The sequence below is a fragment of the Rutilus rutilus genome (genome assembly GCF_951802725.1).
Source record: "Rutilus rutilus genome assembly, chromosome: 6".
In the NCBI taxonomy this organism is placed as follows: domain Eukaryota; kingdom Metazoa; phylum Chordata; class Actinopteri; order Cypriniformes; family Leuciscidae; genus Rutilus; species Rutilus rutilus.
Window position 1 is genome coordinate 14157810 of NC_140214.1, and position 20086 is coordinate 14177895.

At 36.6% G+C, this 20086-nt stretch overlaps 3 protein-coding genes across 6 annotated transcripts; 1 reads left to right on the forward strand and 2 right to left on the reverse strand.

The window, feature by feature from the left end:
- Window positions 1-328: 328 nt before the first annotated feature.
- Window positions 329-9052, reverse strand: parp2 (poly (ADP-ribose) polymerase 2). 4 transcript variants are annotated; one of them, XR_014627689.1, is made up of 19 exons: window positions 8918-9052; window positions 8552-8643; window positions 8060-8260; window positions 7809-7979; window positions 7491-7561; window positions 6959-7009; window positions 6489-6585; window positions 6314-6389; window positions 6121-6223; window positions 5870-6020; window positions 5611-5749; window positions 5047-5110; window positions 4726-4860; window positions 4453-4580; window positions 2956-3055; window positions 2746-2844; window positions 843-967; window positions 541-751; window positions 329-425 (listed from the first exon to the last, which is right to left on the reverse strand). XR_014627689.1 is itself a non-coding variant. In XM_084411826.1 (18 exons), exons 2-18 carry the CDS (start codon window positions 8625-8627, stop codon window positions 592-594), a joined length of 1947 nt encoding a protein of 648 aa, XP_084267952.1. In that variant the 5' UTR covers window positions 8628-8643; window positions 8918-9052; the 3' UTR covers window positions 480-591. The 4 variants fall into 4 exon arrangements, 2 of the variants coding, with proteins under 2 accessions (XP_084267952.1, XP_084267953.1); XR_014627690.1 differs by lacking the exon at window positions 8918-9052 and having other exon boundaries at window positions 8552-8773; XM_084411826.1 differs by lacking the exon at window positions 329-425 and having other exon boundaries at window positions 480-751.
- On the forward strand, window positions 9018-14470 carry mettl17 (methyltransferase like 17). The gene is made up of 14 exons (XM_084411828.1): window positions 9018-9223; window positions 10328-10466; window positions 10610-10759; window positions 10833-10920; window positions 11008-11089; window positions 11166-11239; window positions 11582-11676; window positions 11758-11828; window positions 11924-12031; window positions 13294-13362; window positions 13506-13556; window positions 13657-13749; window positions 13945-14144; window positions 14286-14470. Exons 1-14 carry the CDS (start codon window positions 9146-9148, stop codon window positions 14377-14379), a joined length of 1392 nt encoding a protein of 463 aa, XP_084267954.1. The 5' UTR covers window positions 9018-9145; the 3' UTR covers window positions 14380-14470.
- Window positions 14471-16885: 2415 nt separating this feature from the next.
- sdr39u1 (short chain dehydrogenase/reductase family 39U, member 1) lies at window positions 16886-19687 on the reverse strand. The gene is made up of 6 exons (XM_084411252.1): window positions 19549-19687; window positions 18994-19100; window positions 18409-18491; window positions 18188-18309; window positions 17804-17956; window positions 16886-17403 (listed from the first exon to the last, which is right to left on the reverse strand). Exons 1-6 carry the CDS (start codon window positions 19562-19564, stop codon window positions 16976-16978), a joined length of 909 nt encoding a protein of 302 aa, XP_084267378.1. The 5' UTR covers window positions 19565-19687; the 3' UTR covers window positions 16886-16975.
- Window positions 19688-20086: the final 399 nt, after the last annotated feature.

Here is a 20086-nt window from a genome sequence, read left to right on the forward strand (position 1 = left end):
GCATTCTGGTGCTAAAATGTCCAAGCAACAAATTCTTGACATTTGCTTCATTGTAATAATTTCTAGTTAAATAAATACTGCTCTTTTCTAATCATCTGACTCTCTATTCAAAAAATCCTGTGTCAATTGCTCATACAACCATTCTTATGTGATATTTACATAAGAAATATCAGTTTACAGATTCAGTACCCATGAAGGAGGCCCACTCAACGCCATTTCAAATCTGCACACACAAAGCATGATATTTAAAGACTTACAATGTAAATACTACATTTATGATAATCTTTCTTTTCTTACACTAATCAAAAATAAAATCACAATACTATATCAGTAGAAAATATATTTAATTATTATTTATTTCGATTAATAATTGCAATATTCCATTTATGTTAATAGAAATGACCCATATCAGCTTCAGGTTGCAACTGGAGATAAAACAGACATTAACAGAACAATATGCCATTTTTTCAAAAAAAAAATTCTATTCAAATTCATGAAACATGAGCTACATACTGTATAACTATAGGGTAACTCCCTCACCTCAGACTGTAAAGAATGTCAGTGTGCTTAATGTAAAGAATTCCCTCCGCCTCACCACAGTGAAGAGAAGTTAAACTGAACTCGGAGGAGGTACCTCATCTGTACCTGAGCAGGGTTATAAACAATGTACTCATTATAAAGGAGAGAGTAACCTCCTTTCTGCCCCACCCCAGTCTTCACTGAGGGCCCCATGGGTACGCTCACACCATCCCTGAGAGAGAACGAGAAAAAAAATATTCAGTACAGCAATTATGACTCAAACATTTAAAATATAAAATGGAAAAATTGAAATGTCATCTCACAATGCAACATAGTTATTTGGGTCGGGTGCAGTCTGCCCCAGGCCTTTTATGCTATGTTTCCCAGAAAGCAGTTGGTCAGCACTGTAATCTGCATCCAAAAGTTCTTTACTATCCCCAAGGGCAACCTGTGGTGGGGAAAAGTGAACAAAATAATGTATCTCTGAAATTAATTAATCATTTTTAGCTTTTACATCTTTAAAAAAATTGTAAATAATCACTTTTTTTAAACTAGTATTACTTACTCAAATAAACATCCCAAATAAATGCTGTTCTTTTCTATTCATGAAGCACCACAACACACTGACTCAAACACATTTCCGATATTTCAATATACATTACAACGTTTACATGCAACCAAATAATCTGTTGTTAGTAATCGGATTGACGGCTCAATCAGAATGAAAAGCCTTCATGCAAACACTGTGTGTCGATCCGATTGAGCTCGGTCTGAATTAAATTTCGATCGGATTGAAAGGGGTGTGCACAGTGAGGCTCTGTGACTAGGGACTCTTATTTTGTAAAATGACTCTTATTATGACACTGGACTGAGAACATACATGCATGCATACACTTTTCATTCTAACATCATAACACATTATCTGTTTTGCACAAATTTTAACACCAGTTAACACAGATATGTGTGTATCCCTGATTGTGTATAGTTTAAAGTTGTTCACCATGTCCTTTTTCTTTAGTTTAACATTTAGTGAGTCATTAATTTCACTATGTTGATTTATATATTGTGATGTGTTAAGAAGTCAAACAAGACCGGTAACCATGTTAAATGTTTATTGTTTTCAGTTAATCACTTACATAATATAAATAGTCATACTTAAAGGTGCTCCAAGCGATGTTGGGTGACGTCACTTCTTGTTAACGTTCAAAGTATTGTCAAACAAAACGGATACTTTTTACTGCGTGATGAATATAAGCATATATTTTTTTAACATCTATGCTTGTGACATAAACGTGCAACCTGATCACTTGTTTAATGTTCATGTGAACACTACATTCAGATTCCGATTGAAACAAAAGTTGTGCATGTAAACTTAGCCACAGTGTCACTGCCCCAGCAACATGTGTTTATGTTGTTGATCACCTATTTTTCCTGTTATCTGCAGGAACTCAGCACTTTTCATATTCTTTATCCTGGCCGAAGCACTTTTGTTTCAATCTATAAGAATAATATAATTAGCCAATGTTACAGTTTCAAGTTATAGAAATTAATATTAATACGTTGAGAGTCTTATGTTTATTTGACAATGATTTTACATTTCTTGTTTGGATGAAGGCTAAATACAAATAAAAGGTGAACATTAATTTACTTGTACCGTTTTTATTTCTAAAATATATTATTTTATAGGAGGAGGTTTCATTGACTTGGCAAATACATTTTTCAGAAGTTTCTAAGTACAGACATCTGTTGTGGGCGTTCTTGGCAGTTTTTCTGAGGCTTTTATATTGTTCATATCGATATCGGAATTATATCGAATCGACTGAAATTAAGAAATATATTGTGATATGACTTTTGGCAACGTTTAGAAATTGCACATGGTCACATTGCGATTTCTGTTAAGCGCACAGCCATAGTCTGGAGCTGGTGCGCTGCTGGCGACTAACAACAAATATATATGTATAAACTCTTGTGTACTGTATGTTAATTTTTTGTTCTTCCTTGTCGTTCGCCATCTTCGCAGTATTTTGCTTTGCTTCATCTATGATAAAGAGCCATCCACTCTTGCATTGCGTGTTTGTGCGTTTTGGGGTCGGAGCAATGAAGGGAGGGGTGTGTTTGTTTGGGTTGATTTCAAATATCAGCAGTGTTTCTTAGAAATCACTTACTTCACCTTTAAGCAAATGGGAGCAGATTTTTTTTAATGTTTAGATACAAAAAAAAACCAACCTCGCTCAGCAACAAGAGTCCCTGGTTGTTCTTCTGATTGGCAAAGCAGTAATTGGCACTTTTAGATGACATGTCAGCAAAATAGATCCCCTTACCAAACTAGAAGAGGAGGAAAAGTAAAAAAGAAAAGAAAAATAGATTGGTTACAGAGACTGATTTAGAATTCTTCTATTGATAATATTTGTGTGATTCAGTATCTGTTCGTCTCACCATGTATCCGGTCACAGGAGCCTCTGGAGGGGCCACTCGCAGCCCCTGACTCAGGATCCCCACCCAGTTCGTCAGACGAGAGCCATGCCACAGGAGCATCCTGTATCCACACACAAAAACAACTTCTACTATCTGAAACACAAGGTAAAATTGCCTTAATCTATTCAAACGGGATGAGGCACACACTAGACCAGAATCTAAGGGACCGCTTGTTTACATATGGCACTTTTCCACTGCATGGTACGGTACGGCTCGGTTCGTTACGGCTCACTTATGGCGCATTTCCACTGCATGGTACGGTACGGCTCGCTTTAAAGGGTTAGTTCACCCAAAAATGAAAATTCTGTCAGTAATTACTCACCCTCATGTTGTTCCAACCCCGTAAGACCTTCGTTCATCTTCGTAACACAAATTAGGATATTTTTTATGAAATCTGAGCGCTGGATCACTCCTCCATAGGCTTCTAGGAGACCGAAACTTGCTGGCCCAGAAAAGTTATTAAAGAGATCGTTAATATAGTCCAAGTGACTACAGTGGCTCAATCTTAAGTATAAAAGTGCGCAAAAAACAACAAAAATAACGACTTTATTCCACTATTCATTTCCTTCTCTCTGGACCTCGAGTGAGTTCACGTAGTGTTTTTGCGCAGCGCGTGTTTGTTTTTGCGCACAAAAAGTATTCTCGTCGCTTGATATACTTAAGATTGAGCCACTGTAGTCACTTGGACTATATTAACGATCTCTTTAATACATTTTCTGGGTCAGCAAGTTTCGGTCTCCTAGAAGCCTATGGAGGAGTGATCCAGCGCTCAGATTTCATAAAAAGTATCTTAATTTGTGTTCCGAAGATGAACGAAGGTCTTACGGGGTTGGAACAACATGAGGGTGAGTAATTACTGACAGAATTTTCATTTTTGGGTGAACTAACCCTTTAAATGGTACCACCTCTGTTGAGGTTCCAAGAGTACCGTACCGATACTAAAATGTGACGTGAAAACACTGCAGATCACTGATTGGTGTCGTCAAACCGAGTGATGTCGTCATCTGCGCTTCGTTGTAAGAGTTCCCAGACTCTTTTGTTATTTTTTTAGCAGTATTTTGTTTTGCTGCCATCAGCCTCATTTTAAACACATTTCTCCGCCTTGCAGTTAAAAACATCCACATGCCGAGAATCAAGAACACCATCCCCTCGATAGGCTCCATTGTTCCTGTGTTGTGCGTTTGAAATGTGCCGCGTTTACGATGATGTCATGGCAGTAGAGGCGGCAACTATAACGATCAGTCCCACCCACTTTGAAGCGGTACTAACTGCAGTGGAAAAGCAACCGAGCTAAAGCGAACTGCACCGTGCGGCCGAGTGGAGTCGTACCACGCAGTGGAAAAGCAAAGCGAGCCGAACCGTTCCGAGTCGAGTCGAACCGTACCGAGCCGTACCATGCAGCGGAAAAGCGCCAATAGAGCATTACATAAGTGATAATTGAGGAAGGTGGTTTGGTACTTGTTTTCCAGCTCAGAGTTGAAGTTGTCCTTCTCGCCCTCTCTCTCCACAGCAAAAACGTCCAGAATAGTCATTGTGTAGTCAGTATGGGTGGATGCATGAGTGGACTGAAGATACTTCTCTATAACCTACACAAAGACAGACAGTTTGTGTTTTGGGATGTGCAAAATTACATATTTTAAAATCAACTAGACAAGTTAACATCCACCATGCAATATATTACTATTAAGACTCTATTTTAACCATAAAAGTGGTAAGTCCCATGTACTGTACCTTGTATTCATTGCAGTGAGAATCCAGTGGCTCCAGACGACACTGTAGAGAGCGATAATGTCTGTCCAAAGGATGCTCATCAGTCTGAACACTAGACTGAACCATTTTCACTGCTATCTGAATGTCACTTAGAGCCTAAAAGACAGAAAACAATGACACATTTTTTTTGTTGTGTGTGAATTATTCCTTATTGTCTGTAAAATTTGACTATAAACAGAATTATATGAGAATGCAGTGAAATCTAAATTGTCAAATCACTTCTACCCATTCAGCATCAACAATGCTTTCCCTATAAGGTGAGCGGCGATTACAATGTCACACCTCAAGCAAAGTGATTTTCTCCTTTAACTCATCCTCTGTGCGTATTATGGGTGGTGTCTTCAACCTAAATGAGGATCGAGCAGACACACACACACACACACACACACACACACACACACACACACACAGGTAAATGTAAAATCTGAGTCATTAAAGCCATGTAATTATTTATTTATTTTAATTAGTCTCGTATGCTCACCAAGGCTGCATTTATTTGATTAAAAATACAGCAAACAGTAAAACTGTGGAATATTAGTACAATTTAAAAGAACTGTTTTCTATATTTTAAATGTATTCCTATGATGGCAAAGCTGAATTAATATTTGTGGAAATCGTGATAAAAAAGAAAAGAAAAAAAAAGTCAGGATTCTCAGAATAGAAAGTTCAAAAGAACAGCATTTTTCAGCATTTTTTTCTCTTTTGTATCTGAAATAGAAAACTCTTGTAACATTATAAAGTACTTGCTGTCACTTTTGATCAAATTAATGCATCCTTGCTGAATAAAAGTATTAACAAAATTTGTAATCGTACTGACCCCAAACTTTTGAACGTAGTGAAACTTACCCAAAGTCATGAGGGATACGAGTGTAAAACTGGTTGCATGCGTCCAAGAGTTCTTTATTACTCTTCTTCCTCTTTAAACATTCTTCAATTTTCTTCAAGGAGGCGTAGCCAGCTCTTATTTGCTCTGTAGTTAGTTTTCCTTTAGGGAAAATTAAAAACAATTATTTAATTTGTTTCATTTGCAATCTTCATCATGAAGAATGTGCTAAATTATTTTCATCAGTTTGGTACACAAATGCACACACACACACACACACACCAAGCGGGGCTTTTTTGGTGTCAAACTTCATCTCAAGCACATACTCCTCCATGGCTTTGAGGTCACATATAAGCTCTAGTAGAGACTGGACCTTGCTGTTCAGTTGGCAGGGCTTTTGAAGTGGGGAGGATACCACAGCCTTGTCCTTCTCCTGGTGAAAGGAAAAATTAGGTCTTAATATGACTATAAAAAAAGAATGAAACATAAATGCAATGTAGAAAAATGGATTGGGCACAAAATTGTCTTTTTACCTTGTCTTCAGTGCTGTAGTCTACAAACAGCATGTCATATTTTCCTGCAACTTTCTCAAAATGTGCTCGATGCTCCCACTCATTTTTGGTCTTGTCAAAGAATCTGAATATAAGCAGATAATATGCCGATGCATCCACTCATATCGTATATGAGGAAATAACATTGATGATATAAAGTAAAAGATAAACTTACTTCTTTTTGAAGGTGTCTTTGGCCTGAGCTAGATTCCCCCTACAGTTAACTAAGCTGTTCTGTCCTACTTTACCAACTGAAGAGAAAAACAACAAGAACATGGATAATAATAATAAAACATCATGATAACAAAGGTCAGCCTGGTAAAGACCATCTGAGGTGTTTCTGCACATACCTCGTCCCCACCGCATCCAAACACTGTAGGCTTTTGCACTGTCATCCTGAAGAAGCTGGATCAGGTAATATTTGTTATTGTTGAACTGAAGATTAGTCTGTAACGCAAGAGTAAAATTAAAATATGTCATACAATGTAAAAAAAAATATATATATATCATGGTTCCCACAAAAATATTAAGTAGAACAACTTTTTTCCAAAACAGCATATTAGAATGATTTCTGGAGGACACTGAAGATTAAAGTAATGATGCTGAAAATTCAGCTTTGCAGGAACAGGAATAAATTACATTTTAAAATATATCAAAATAGAAAGCAGTTCTTTTAAATTGTAATAATATTTCATAATATTACAGTTTTTACTGTATTTTTGATTAAATAAATGTAGCCTTGGTTAGTATAAGAGACTTCTTTCAAAAACACTAAAAAATCTAAACTTTTGAACAGTAATGTAACGTCTTCAATATTCACCTGATTCAGCATGACGTCATATACATCGGCGCCCTCGTTGTAGACGTGGGCCTGTGAATAACCAAAGAAAAGAAATCTAATCAGAAGAATGCATGCAGGAAAAGGGAAGATTTTAAAGGCGATTACGCAACAGTTTGTCAAATACTATACAGCAATTTCATTTTGCGTGACCCTACAGATCTTATGCGCCAGAGAAACAAGTGCGCAGCCATATTTAGAATTATTTGATTGAACTTTCGTCTTTGCGGTAGCGCTGTATATTTCTTTGGCGTCGCTGTCTAAGAGTAATTAGCTGGTGAAGTGAATTTACTTATTGTAGAGTTAACTAAAGTTATCATGAGCATTCATTGTAATGTTTAAAGCAGATGTCATAACAAATGTCAGTAGCCCGGGAAGATTTTAAAACGATTGGTTCATTCATTCCGTAAGATCTTACCTTCATGCTATGAAAATACAAACCGGAAGCCAGAACACAACGAGCGCAGCGCTGAAAAGGGGCTACATAAGGTCTCTTACAATATAAGGAAATTACCGTTCCAATTTTAGCCTTGCATTCCGGATCAACTGGGGCTTTTCCCTTCATAACCACCGTCTTTACAACCTCTTAAAAACAGGAGGGGAAAAAACAACAGTTAAAATCAATCTGAAAAGTCAATTATGTAACATAATGTGATGCATTTGTGTGAATTTTTTTTTTTTAGGACAGGACATATTTTATTTTAATTGAAAGAGCTGTGGAGGGTGTCTTAATTTGAAAGGAGACTGAAGGATAGTGGTTGAAAATAAATGAGAGGAACTCGGGTATCATCAGACAAAGTCGAGGGAAGTTCATTTATTAGGGAAGCATCACCTTCACATTCCTCTTTTACAACAGGCTTGGCTTTGTTCACCCTTTGACTCCTCCCTTCTTTGCGTCTCTTGGAAACGGGTTGCTCCTCTTCCTCCTCTTTCTCTTCTTTAATCGGAAGAACAGCTGCAGCTCCATCATTACCATTCAAAGCATCCCCTTCATTCAGATCTTCTGCAATACAACAAATACTGCTATTAGTTTTCTGTGCCAGACACTGATGCATAATCAGATGCTAATACACACAGGCGTACCTGACTTCACTTTCTGAAGGCGTATTTTTCGTTTGTACTTAGTGACAGTGTTAGTTTGAGTCATTTTCACAAGATCCACTTCATAACCAGGTCCAAGTGCCAGTGACACCGACTTTTCTCCAGCCTGCTTTGCTGTATCCAGCTGGACACAGACAGCTGGAGGATACGGTTCCCACTCATCGTCCCCCTTCCACTGCCAAACTGGAAAGAATAAAAACTTGTATTCAGATAATCACTCTTATGTGAAATATGAAAATATAAACCTAAACCAGCGTCACACCTATACAGATAAAGTCATTTATAGATTAATGTGATTAATTTCAATCAAATTGGTGCGGCTATGCTACGTACTTTTATACATTTATTTAGAAAAGCATTTAGTGTGAATGGGCAATGTTTGTTACTTCAGTGCGTGACTCACTGACTTTAACTGCTGCTTGTGAAACTTTGAGCTGTTTTAGCATGTTCACTGAAAGTGAAATCATAACTTACCTGTCTTCTTCGTCTCTGACGCTTCACTGCCTGAATCGGCCACAGACTTGCCCCGGCTACTCCTTGTTCGTCGCATGCTTTTAATAAAACTGCTAAAATGAAAGAACCCGTTTCTCGTAAATGTCAGCAATGGTTCACGTATCAGTATGAGGTAAACTCAATCATTCAGATAGCCAGGAGGTGGTGTAATATATGAGTCTGTAATGTATTCACTCCCTTGTCATCTACGTTAACGTTACATGGGACACGACACAGCCATGGATATGGCGCCAAAACAAACGTTTGAACAAAACATACGTTAAAGTCACAATTTTCTCTTGCTAAAATGTAAATAATCACAAGATTTAAATGGTTTTCAACACCAACCTGAGAGCTTTTGATTGCCGCCAAAAGTATTATACCTCGGACCTGTTGTCTAGGAACGAATTGTTCACAGTTTCTTTCTACACGGATTTATTTTGAAGTCGTGTTGCAGACGACCACATGAGCACGCGACCGTACACACTGACCGATGTTAACACACAGTGACTGTAAACGGCGTAAAATTAATGCAGTATCTAATTTGTTGTTAAGTGTAGTAATTGTGAATAAAACATGTTTTTACTGGGCAGCCGAATGTATGTTAAATGTTCAAGATGCCATTTTGCTTTATGTTTGAGGGAAGCGCAACGGGTGAGTTAATCCGTCATAGATCTTAATGATGAATACATACAGAATTATTAAGAATAAAATATATTAATCAGCAAAAGAGCGGAGAGAGAGTAGTCTGAGTTGAGTTGAGTTCTTTGCTGTAATTTGCGCATATATCAATGTCTCGTGCGAGAATACCGCGCCGTGACCCGTATTTTCTGTGCGCTCGCTCATCCATTAAGATGATGTCCTGCGAGGACAGTGTTTGGCTCTTGTCTCAGACCTTCCCCGAGGTGATTGGACGAGGGACGAGTGACGAGCACTCCGCATGTAACTTCTACAGCGAGCTTCCTGCCGCTGCGATTTTAAAGGCTATGTGTGTGCTCCCATATATATCATCCGACTATAGCTATTCGTTTTCTCAAGCTCGGTCCTGGAGGGCCACTCTCCTGCACAGTTTAGCTCCAACCCTAATCAAACACACCTAGCTGTGAGTTTCTAGTGATCCTGAAGACATTGATTAGCTTGCTCAGGTGTGTTTGATCAGGGTTGGAGCTAAACTGTGCAGGGTAGTGGCCCTCCAGGACCGAGTTTGAGAAACCCTGGTTTAAATAATGGTAAGGGGTGTCATCATTTTAAAATAATTTTTTCTTGTCTAAAATAGTTTCTTGAGAAAAGTTATTTTTTGTTGGCGAAAAGTTTAGTTTGAATAAGTAAATCTCAGTAAAAGAATAAAAGATTGAGAATATGTTAATTGCTGCGCAGTGATTGGTTAAACTTGTGAGTGGTCCTGAAAGTGCCTTGGAGTATTTCATCTTTATAATTTGATGTTTACCTCCAGTTTATCCAGTGAGCACCAGTGGCTATGTAAAGACACCCTTGTAGCACTCTCTGTTTTTGTTGTTTCGTAAAAACGCAAAAGTATTTTATTACAGCAAGTTTCATTTTCATCATTTTCATTTAGTTTAACTCAATGTACTAAAAATTACTAAAACTGAAACTATATGGACATTTAGGAATTCTGTAGAAAAAAAAAAAAAAAACGAATAGTATCTCAGTGATACCAAAATACTGCCTTCCCCTCCAACCAGCTGCTATGTACTTGTATGTCCATAGCATTTACATTCTTTATTCCTTTTTTTTAAGTGTCAGTGTTCTGCAGCACCTCTGGAACAGGCCGACTTCTTGAAAGGTGCTCCTCATCGAAAGCACCCCGGTGTGACAAACCTCAAAACAGTGCGCCTACCGGAGCAACTGCAGGTAGCAGCACAATCCGTCTTACAAAGTAAGTAAGCATTGATCTACCAGTCTATATTTTTTAGCATCTTGAGCATTCAAATCAGTCTGTGTTCTGAAATGCACATATCAATCACATGTCGCTAGAGTTGTGTGTGTAATTGCTCTTATATGCCTTTATTTGATATTTAGAGGCAGATGTAAAAAGTCTGACTGAAAGGGCACATAAGCTGTCCAACTTCCTTTGGAGCAGGAAGCGAGCGATAGAAACCTCACAACTCAGGGAGAAAGCCACCCTTCTTGAGAAGACATTTTTGGAGCAAGAGGGGGATATCCATAAAGGTGAGTTATAGATGTGATAGACCGTACACTGAAGACTGTAAATAAAACTGTTATTATTAAATATTTCCTTCAGATGGCGATGACCACAAACTAGCGGCTCGAATAAAAAACAGAGTATTATCTGAACTGAGAAGAACAACATACCACAGGACTCCCCTAAGGTACAAATACATAACCTGTATTAAACATTTGTCATGGGACTGTGAGGTTCTGTTTGTTTTATTGGATAACTCTGGATTTATTTCAAGGTACAATGAAGATCTTGGGTTGGTGTATATGGCTGCTAGACTAGCAGGTGGTTATGCTGCTGTCCTCAGAGCATTAAATGAGGTATTTAATGCACATTGTAACAGTATGTCCATTGCATTTTTTCTGTCATAAACAGTCTTTCTGATATACATCTTAGATAAAGAAGAGAGAGCCTTTATTTGTACCATATTCTCTAATGGACTTTGGATCAGGACTCGGAACAGGTACATGGTGAGTATGATTTATATATTAATATTTTAATATTCTAAAGTGAAAAGAACATTGGGGGCATATAAGTAGGATTGATTTATTGTGGTATTTATTAACTTGCTTTGAAAGATGCATTTTTTTAGTTGTGTATCAATTAGTGAATTGATATAATATTTTATTCGGTAGATACTATGTACATGTAAATACTATGTCTTTATTATAGCAATTACAATAACTGGTTTATAATTAGGTATTAACCCTGAACCTACCCCTTAAATTAACCTTAACCCATGTAGTTACATTATTTTACCAGTAAGTACACATACTGTAAAATAAAGTGTAACTTTTTATTCTTTCACTTAGGGCATCACACTCACTCTGGGGAGACTCTCTGAAGGAGTATGTTTGTGTAGACAGCTCTGGAGACATGAACACCTTGGCAGAACAACTTCTTAGAGGTAAGGTCATTCATTCAAACTTTTAAGCACAGTGTTATATAAACAGATCTACAGAAAAAAGTGTTGGTTTGTACCAAACAGGGGGCAGTGAGATGGATAACCCAGTAATCCAGCAAGTATATTTCCGCCAGTTCCTCCCTGTTTCTCCTAAGGTATCTTCAGCTGACATCCTTAATTGAATTTATTTGCTCAAATGATACATTGCTTTTACACAACTGAATAAAACGAATGTATTTCCTTTCCACAGGTGCAGTTTGATCTTGTGGTAGCCGCTTTCTCTTTGTCAGAACTGGCCAATCTGAATGAGCGACTAAATGTTATTTTCACACTTTGGAGAAAAACCAACTCCTACCTTGTGAGTGATGATGCTTGAGTTATTCTTATTGATTAAACTAATTTAATAAATTATGGAACTGTGAATTTTTTTTTTTTTTTTTTTTTTTTTAAACTGTCTTGCAGTGTTGTTACTAAAACTACTAAAAATATTTTTGTTAATCGAAATAAAGTTGAAATCAAATCAAATAATACAATTTGGAAGTGTAGTTTAAGTTGAAGAACTGAAATGACTGAAACTAAAACTGAAATAAAAATAAATCAAAGCTAGATAAAAAAAATGACAAAAACACTTAACAAAATTTACATACGGAAGAGGATTAGGGCCAAGCAATAATAAAAAACTAAGTCGAAATACAATCTTGAGAATAAACTCATAAAATATCGAGAATAAAGTCGTTGTGTTTCGAGAAAAAAATCGTTAAATTTCAAGAAAAAAGTCGAAATACAATCTTGAGAATAAACTCATTACATTTCGAGAATAAAGTCGTTGTTTCGAGAAAAAACTCGTTACATTTCGAGAAAAAACACTCGAAATACAAGCTTGAGAATAAACTCGTTAAATTTCGAGAAAAAAGTCAAAATAATTGTGAGAATAAACTCATTCAATTTCGAGAATATAGTCTGTGTTTCGAGAGAAAAAGTCGAAATGAAATGTAGAGAATAACGCATTCGATCAGTGTTCATTGCATAGCTACGGAAGAGGATTAGGGCCAAGCAATAATAAAAAAATAAAACCATCTCGAGATTAAAGTCACTATAATGCGAGATTAAACTCGTTAAATTTCGAGAAAAAAGTCTAAATACAATCTTGAGAATAAACTCATTACATTTCGAGAATAAAGTCGTTGTGTTTCGAGAAAAAAATCGTAAAATTTCGAGAAAAAAGTCGAAATACAATCTTGAGAATAAACTCATTACATTTCGAGAATAAAGTCGTTGTGTTTCGAGACAAAACTCGTTAAATTTCGAGAGAAAAAATCTCGAAATACAATCTTGAGAATAAACTCATTACATTTCGAGAATAGAGTCGTTGTGTTTTGAGAAAAAAAAGTCTAAATGAAATGTAGAGAATAACGCATTCGATCAGTGTTCATTGCATTTTTTATTATTGCTTGGCCCTAATCCTCTTCCGTAAAAATTACTAGAATTAAAATGAAAACTGAAAATATAAAAATAAGAGCTAATTCAAAATATTAATAAATACTTTAAATAAATATTGCTAAAATAACACTGCTAACCAGAATTACGTTTCCCTAATGCAGTTCTTGATACTTTGTACAGGTATTGGTGGAGAATGGAACCAAGGATGGCCATCAAATCTTAATGGAGGCCAGAGACGCTTTACTTAACGTATGATCTAAGTTTTTTGCTGTATGTCAAATTGCTAAAATATGTCTTTCTGTTTGAAGTGGTGGTGATAGAACTGCATCTTTCAGAAATCTTCAGAAAGTGTCTGATGTAATTTCTCTCAAACTTTTGCTGTATAACTATAGACAGAAGAGGAGGTACAGCTTGACTTGAGGAGACCATCTATATTTGCTCCTGTAGGTTGAAATATCATTGAAACCATCATTATTTGTTCCATTAATATGATATACTGATATGTGGCTGACAAAATCTACTGCTGGGTTTCATTTTGAACAGTGCACTCATGAGCTGCCTTGTCCCAAGATGATCAAGCGACCTGTAGTACCTTGTAACTTCACTCAGTTCTACTATTCTCTGCCCTTATCTCGGGTAAGTTCAAAACTTGTGTTCGAGCAGTTGACTTTCGAATTGTGACATTCGTCTTGAATAACTGAATTTTTGTTCTGTAGGTTTCATAAGATGTCAACATTTTGGCTATTTATAAAGTAGTTATGGATGATTGTATAATCCAATATATTATATATTTTTTCTCCCCCATCTCTCTATATGAATCAATCATTACAGAGCCAAGAGAGGCAGCAGGAGAAGTTCAGTTTCCTGATTATATCCAGGTCCGATGGAGAGAAGGCTCAGGAGACTGAGCACTGGGACATGGCCAGACTGATCGCACAAGTCCGTCGCCGACCCAGACATGTTCAGTGTCAGCTGTGCTGCGCCAATGGAGAACTCAAACAACTCGCTGTTACGGCCCGTCATCATGGAAAGTATGTTATGCTTTCATTTAATAGATCTCTTCTTGCATTTTCAGTGAATGACCTCCTCCTATAATACTACCTCTATTATGTTATGCAGGTGGAGATCATACAGGTTGTTTTAACAATGATTTTTGTTGTCCATTTTAACAGGGACATGTACAGATGTGCTCGTAGCAGTGACTGGGGAGATCTGCTGCCAATATTTCATGCAGAAGATTCCACTGAAAATGACGAGACTCAATGAGGCTACTACGATAATATGTTAATGCAGTGTTTGTGGATTACAGTTGGATTTTTGTAATGTTTCTTTCCAAATACACTAGTTGATCAATGCATCCTGATTGTGATTTGCTAATGCACGGAACCCAATGCTCACTATTCACCAGTATCAAAGCCCAAAATCCAAATTAAAGTCATCATAATTGAAGCTGCAATAGTTCTTCCCTACTGTGACATATATTGGAGTTAAACAGCTTCTGAACAAGAAGGGCGGGACTTGGTTTTGTCCATCGGGAATTGAATTGATGGTTGCGTTTGCTAATGCGGTGATCTCATGACAGGTTGTCCCGCCCTCGCACCAGTAAACACGTCATCAGAGAAAATAAAAATTATGAGGGCACATAAATGAAATATATAAAAAATTATCTGCATATTGTGCTCGGATAAATCATTTATAACAAATACTGCAATATTCCATAAAAATGAAGAAGATGTCCATTTTGATTTCATGATCGATAAAGTTATACATAATAATGCATAATCCCCTCAAGGCAGCACTAATAGCAGTATAATATAGTTCTAAATATGAATTGTTTTTATTATTTAATAATAAGGACACTTAATAAACCCTGGTTTCACAGACAGGGCTTGGATTAAACCAGGATTAGGCCTTAGTTGAATTAGGACATTTATGTAGCTTTTATAAACATGCCTTAGGGAAAAAACATTACTGGTGTGCATTCTGAGACAAAATAATGTCACTGACATATTTTAAGATATGTCAGTGCAAGTTGCTTAAACATGCATTTTTTTACGGGGCTAGTCTATGAAACCGGGAAATAATGAATAATGCATAATCATTTCTAAAAGAGCGGAGGGAGAGTAGTCTGAATTAGGTTCTAGCAGCGTGTGCTAGCTCACACATTGAACTCATTCGCTAGCCGCGAGTGTTTCCAAGTCAGCGGGGAATCGCATCAGTTGATGTGCTGTAATTTGCGCATATATCAACATCTCGTGCGAGAATACCGCGCCGTGACCCGTATTTTCTGTGCGCTCGCTCATCCATTCAGATGATGTCCTGCGAGGACAGCGTTTGGCTCTTGTCTCAGACCTTCCCCGAGGTGATTGGACGAGTGACGAGCACTCAGTATGTAACCTCTACAGTGAGCTTCCTTCCGCTCTGAATCATGACGTAGATTGCGAGACGCTTTATAAGCTCGCTACTGAACAATACTTTACATAGATGGTGAGTCATTTACGTAATAGGAAGTAACACATTTATAAAACGTATATAAACAAAAGTTATAAAACATTTCAGTTACTCATTTTCCCAGATAAGTGTCATTTCGTTTGTTATAATATAGTACACGAAACTCGGTAGAACATTCAAGGTGGTGTTTATGTAAATTGTTTCGCAGTGATTGGGTAGTTGAGGCATGACGTATCCTTAGACCTTTTTCATATATATTTTTGGAATGTAAAAAGTAATACATAATGTAATTGTGTATTTTATTAGGAAAATAACATTTACACAAACCAAATTTCTTACATTTTACATATTTTAAATTATTCATAAACCTTTTGGAACCAATACATTCAAAACCTGTAATGTTTTAAAAGCATTAAAATAAAAGCAACTGATTTTTTTTTTTTCAGGCTGCAATTGTAAATAATTTGACTGCTGTAATACCTCTTGTTCTCGTGGCACTGAATAAAAACATTATTGGATAAGGGAAGTAGTATATTTAAAATTTCACAATTTTTGCCTTTGCTAGTCTTTATTTTAAATTTCTGCATGCTTAATAAAATAAAAAAAAGTGAAATTCTGTTTAAAATAGTTTTGCATGGAGTATACCAAGATACAACACTAGAAATGTCAACTTCTAAAAATATTTAATGAGTATTTTCATATGTGCAATTTTGGATAGTTAAGGTAGCCTACCTAAACTTTCCACTATCAGTTCCACAAAATTTTACCTTCGTACTGTATCTCAACATAATTCATCTTGAGGTTAACAAGTTTTTATTATTACTATTGGTCGTATTTTTAGTTTTATAGGAAGCAGTAACATGATAAATTCCTTAGAAGCATGTTGTGCTCATCTAAGTGAACCTAAGATTAAAAGCTGGTGTATGTTAATTGTGTCCACATAGATCTTTTTGTTGATGTGCTTTTGTTCCAATGGAAGTTTTTGAAGAAAAATATGTAAACGGTCCATCTATTCTAGAGGATGACCTTATGGATCAGACAGATCAAATATAGCCACTCAAAGTCATGAGAGACATAACATCTGCTATTATCATCTAATGATGGAATATACTCAGAGATACCACAGCTGGACTCAAAACATTTCATGTAGACATTTATTTACAAATGCAGTGCTCATTTTGTACACAGACAACTATAACTTCTTACAAGTGACAGACAATCAAAAGAAAGTTAAACCATTGTTTCTCTCAGAGTATCTACATTAAATCAAATTATTTAAATGTATTTGTCATTTTTGTACAAGCAAGCTTTATTTTGTATATGCATAATTCAATTCAAAAAATGTATCTTATAACTGCACTAGTATGCATAAAAGAATCTCTTCATGTCTCTTCTCTGTTTCAACTGATCACTAAGATCCAACAATTTCTTTTATAGCAGAAGTAAGATCTGGGTATTGAAACTCAAAGCCTGATTCAAGAGTTCTCTTGGGCACTACTTTCTGGCCTTGTGTGAGGATAACAGCTCTTTCAGAACCGAGGACGACATCCAAGAAAAAGCCAGGCACAGGGAAGATGGTAGGTCTTTTTAGAGCACTGCCCAACTCTTTAGTGAATTCAAAATTTGTATTCAATGCAGGCGCAACTCCGTTAAATACATCTGGCTCTGTGGATGGTGGTTCTTCATGGGGCTCCAAGGTATGGGCAATGATGCCAGCCAGGTCTGAAACATGGATCCAAGGGAAGGGCTGACGTCCCGAGCCAAGCGTCCCACCAAGGCCAAGCCAAAAGGGAATCATCATCTGTTTCATGGCGCCACCGTCACGCCCTAACACTGCACCTGAAAGTGAGTGGAAGAAAGTACATAATTGCACTACCATTCAGAAGTTAAGATTCAGCAAGACTTGTTTTTGATGCTTACCAAGGCTGCATTTATTTCAGCAAAAATACTGTCAAAACAGTAATATTGTAAAAAAAATCTTACTATTAAAAACCACTGTGTTCTATTTTGATATATTTTCAAATGTATGATGGTGAAGCTGAATTTTACTCCAGTCTTCAGTGTCACATGATCCTTCAGAAATCATTCTAATATGCTGATTTGCTGAAAACAGTTGAGCTGCTTAATATTTTTGTGGAAACCATGATATATTCAGAATTATTTAATGGATAGAAACTTCAAAAGAACAGCATTTATTTGAAATAGAAAACTTTTATGTTATGAATGTCTTTGCATTCACCTGGTCTGATGATCACTTGTCTTGTTTTCTTAGCACAGTTTTCAGGAAGTTGTCCTGCCCCCTCCCACTCTTTCACCAGGCGAGACAGGAAGTCAAACGGTGTCCAGTTGTTCTCTTCAGTGTACTGGTTTTGAAGACTAGGTTTATAACACGCTGAAGACAAAATCAGAGAAAAAATGCAAAAAAGTCTACTTTATAAAATTACAATTCATTCACAATTAAAAAGAACAACATTATTCTGACTTTTTAATCCTTTAAATGATCAAATCAGTATAGAGGAGACAAGACTATAGACGAACAGAGAAGTGAATGAGATTATTCTGTCAAGTTATTCTGTATTATTTGATAAAAAAAAGTCATATTTTGTCTAGCTTGCTTATTTACCTACTCCTGTAACAAGCACCCATGAATGTGGTGGAGTAGGTGATGCAGCAATAGCTTGGGCAAGGATTTTGGTTGTGTTTATTCGGCTGGAGAACAGATCATTTTTGTAATTTTCATTCCACCTAGAGTGTCAAAAACAACACATATTAAAAATAATATTACAAAACCATATTAAAGGGAAGATAATTATTTATATACACTGAGAGGAAAAAAGTCCTCACCATCTCATAGGGTTCATAATATTCTCCCCTGCTAGATTCACAGCGCCCTCACATGGCGGGAGGCCCCCTGATTCTACATCAGCCTGTGAGAAGTAAACATAGGTCAGGGACTCAGGAGTCCAAAACTCATTTCCTGGAGGGCCACAGACATGCAGTGTTTAGTTCCAACCCTGCTCCAACACACATACCTGAAGTTTTCAAATAGTCCCGAAGGACTTGATTAGCTGGATCAGTTGCATTTAATTAGGGTTGAAGCTAAACTCTGCAGGGCTGTGGCCCTTCAGTTACTGAGTTTTGCACCCCTGACATAGGTCAAAGTGGCCTCATCATCAACATTTACATGTAACTCTACATTTAAGAGGTATTTACGCATCACACATTTAGTGAAAAACTCTGAACTGAGCCAGGCCTTACAAGGAAATTCATTATTATTTCTATGATACTGAATAATATCATAGCATGCCTGGTATTACTTTTGGTTTGTAAAGTTATTCACCACTGACATATTTACAGATACCAAAAATCACAAGTAAAGGTGGATTTTGATGCATATCAATATAGTCTTTAATGTAAGTTACATCATACCCATGTTATTTGTCCTGGACCAGGCTGCCTGGATATGATTGTGATTTCATGGCCTTTGGTTTTTAGCAAACGTATCAGCTCACGACCCACAAACCCTGAGCCTCCGCCTGATGAGAGTGGAAAAAAGTGAGAAAGCTAAAGCTTTATACATTTTACAATCAAATAGAGAATATAAGGTACAACAATTTATCCGTATAAAATAAGATTATATATATATATATATATATAGCATTTGACATTTGCAGCCCAATAATAATAGTAGCCATCTCGCGCACGTGTACACGCGCATGCGCTGTTACAGCACTTACGAAACACATCACCTTAAGAAAAATCAACTGTCATTTAAATATCCAGTGACTGATAAATGAACCTAGCCATATCATAATAACACAATCAAATACAATCAAAGAAGGTTCCAGGATATTTTAATACATTAATAAGTTTGAATGTTTCTATCAAAAATAGCTCTCAGCGTTACAAATCAGTACACACAATGAGCTATTTTTGTTACGCTATCATGCACGGATAACGAAAAAACTGATAAATGTGATATACCTATTACAACTCTCATTATGCTTGTAAAGTAGAGTCCGTTTATCCTGACAACTTGCAGAAATCCACTTCTTTCACATCTTTCTGCCTGCTACTACTGTGCCTAAATGCCTACGAAGGTCGTATGAACCACGTGATCCACACAAATTGGAGCGAAACTGCAGCCATGTTGATAAGGACAGTTTACCTTCCTTTAACTGAAAACTATCAACATTGTACTTAACTATGCAACAATGATATCCCATACCAATATGTAATGTGATATTTAAAATATGTTATTATAAATAATAGTTAGTTTTAGTAAAACTAATCTTTGGAATTGTTGTGCATTCTCAATGATGCCCACAACTTCTGTTTTAAATGCATCATACTATGTCTGCTGATAATTCCTATAACATAAAAATTAATCAACGCTTTTCAATACATAAGTCACGTCATGTTGGGCCGCCTGAATTTAATGATATTACTCTGATATTAATATTAATCCAGTTTATAATTAATGGGGGTGGGGTGCCGACCGCAACCGGAAGTGCTTTTTTTC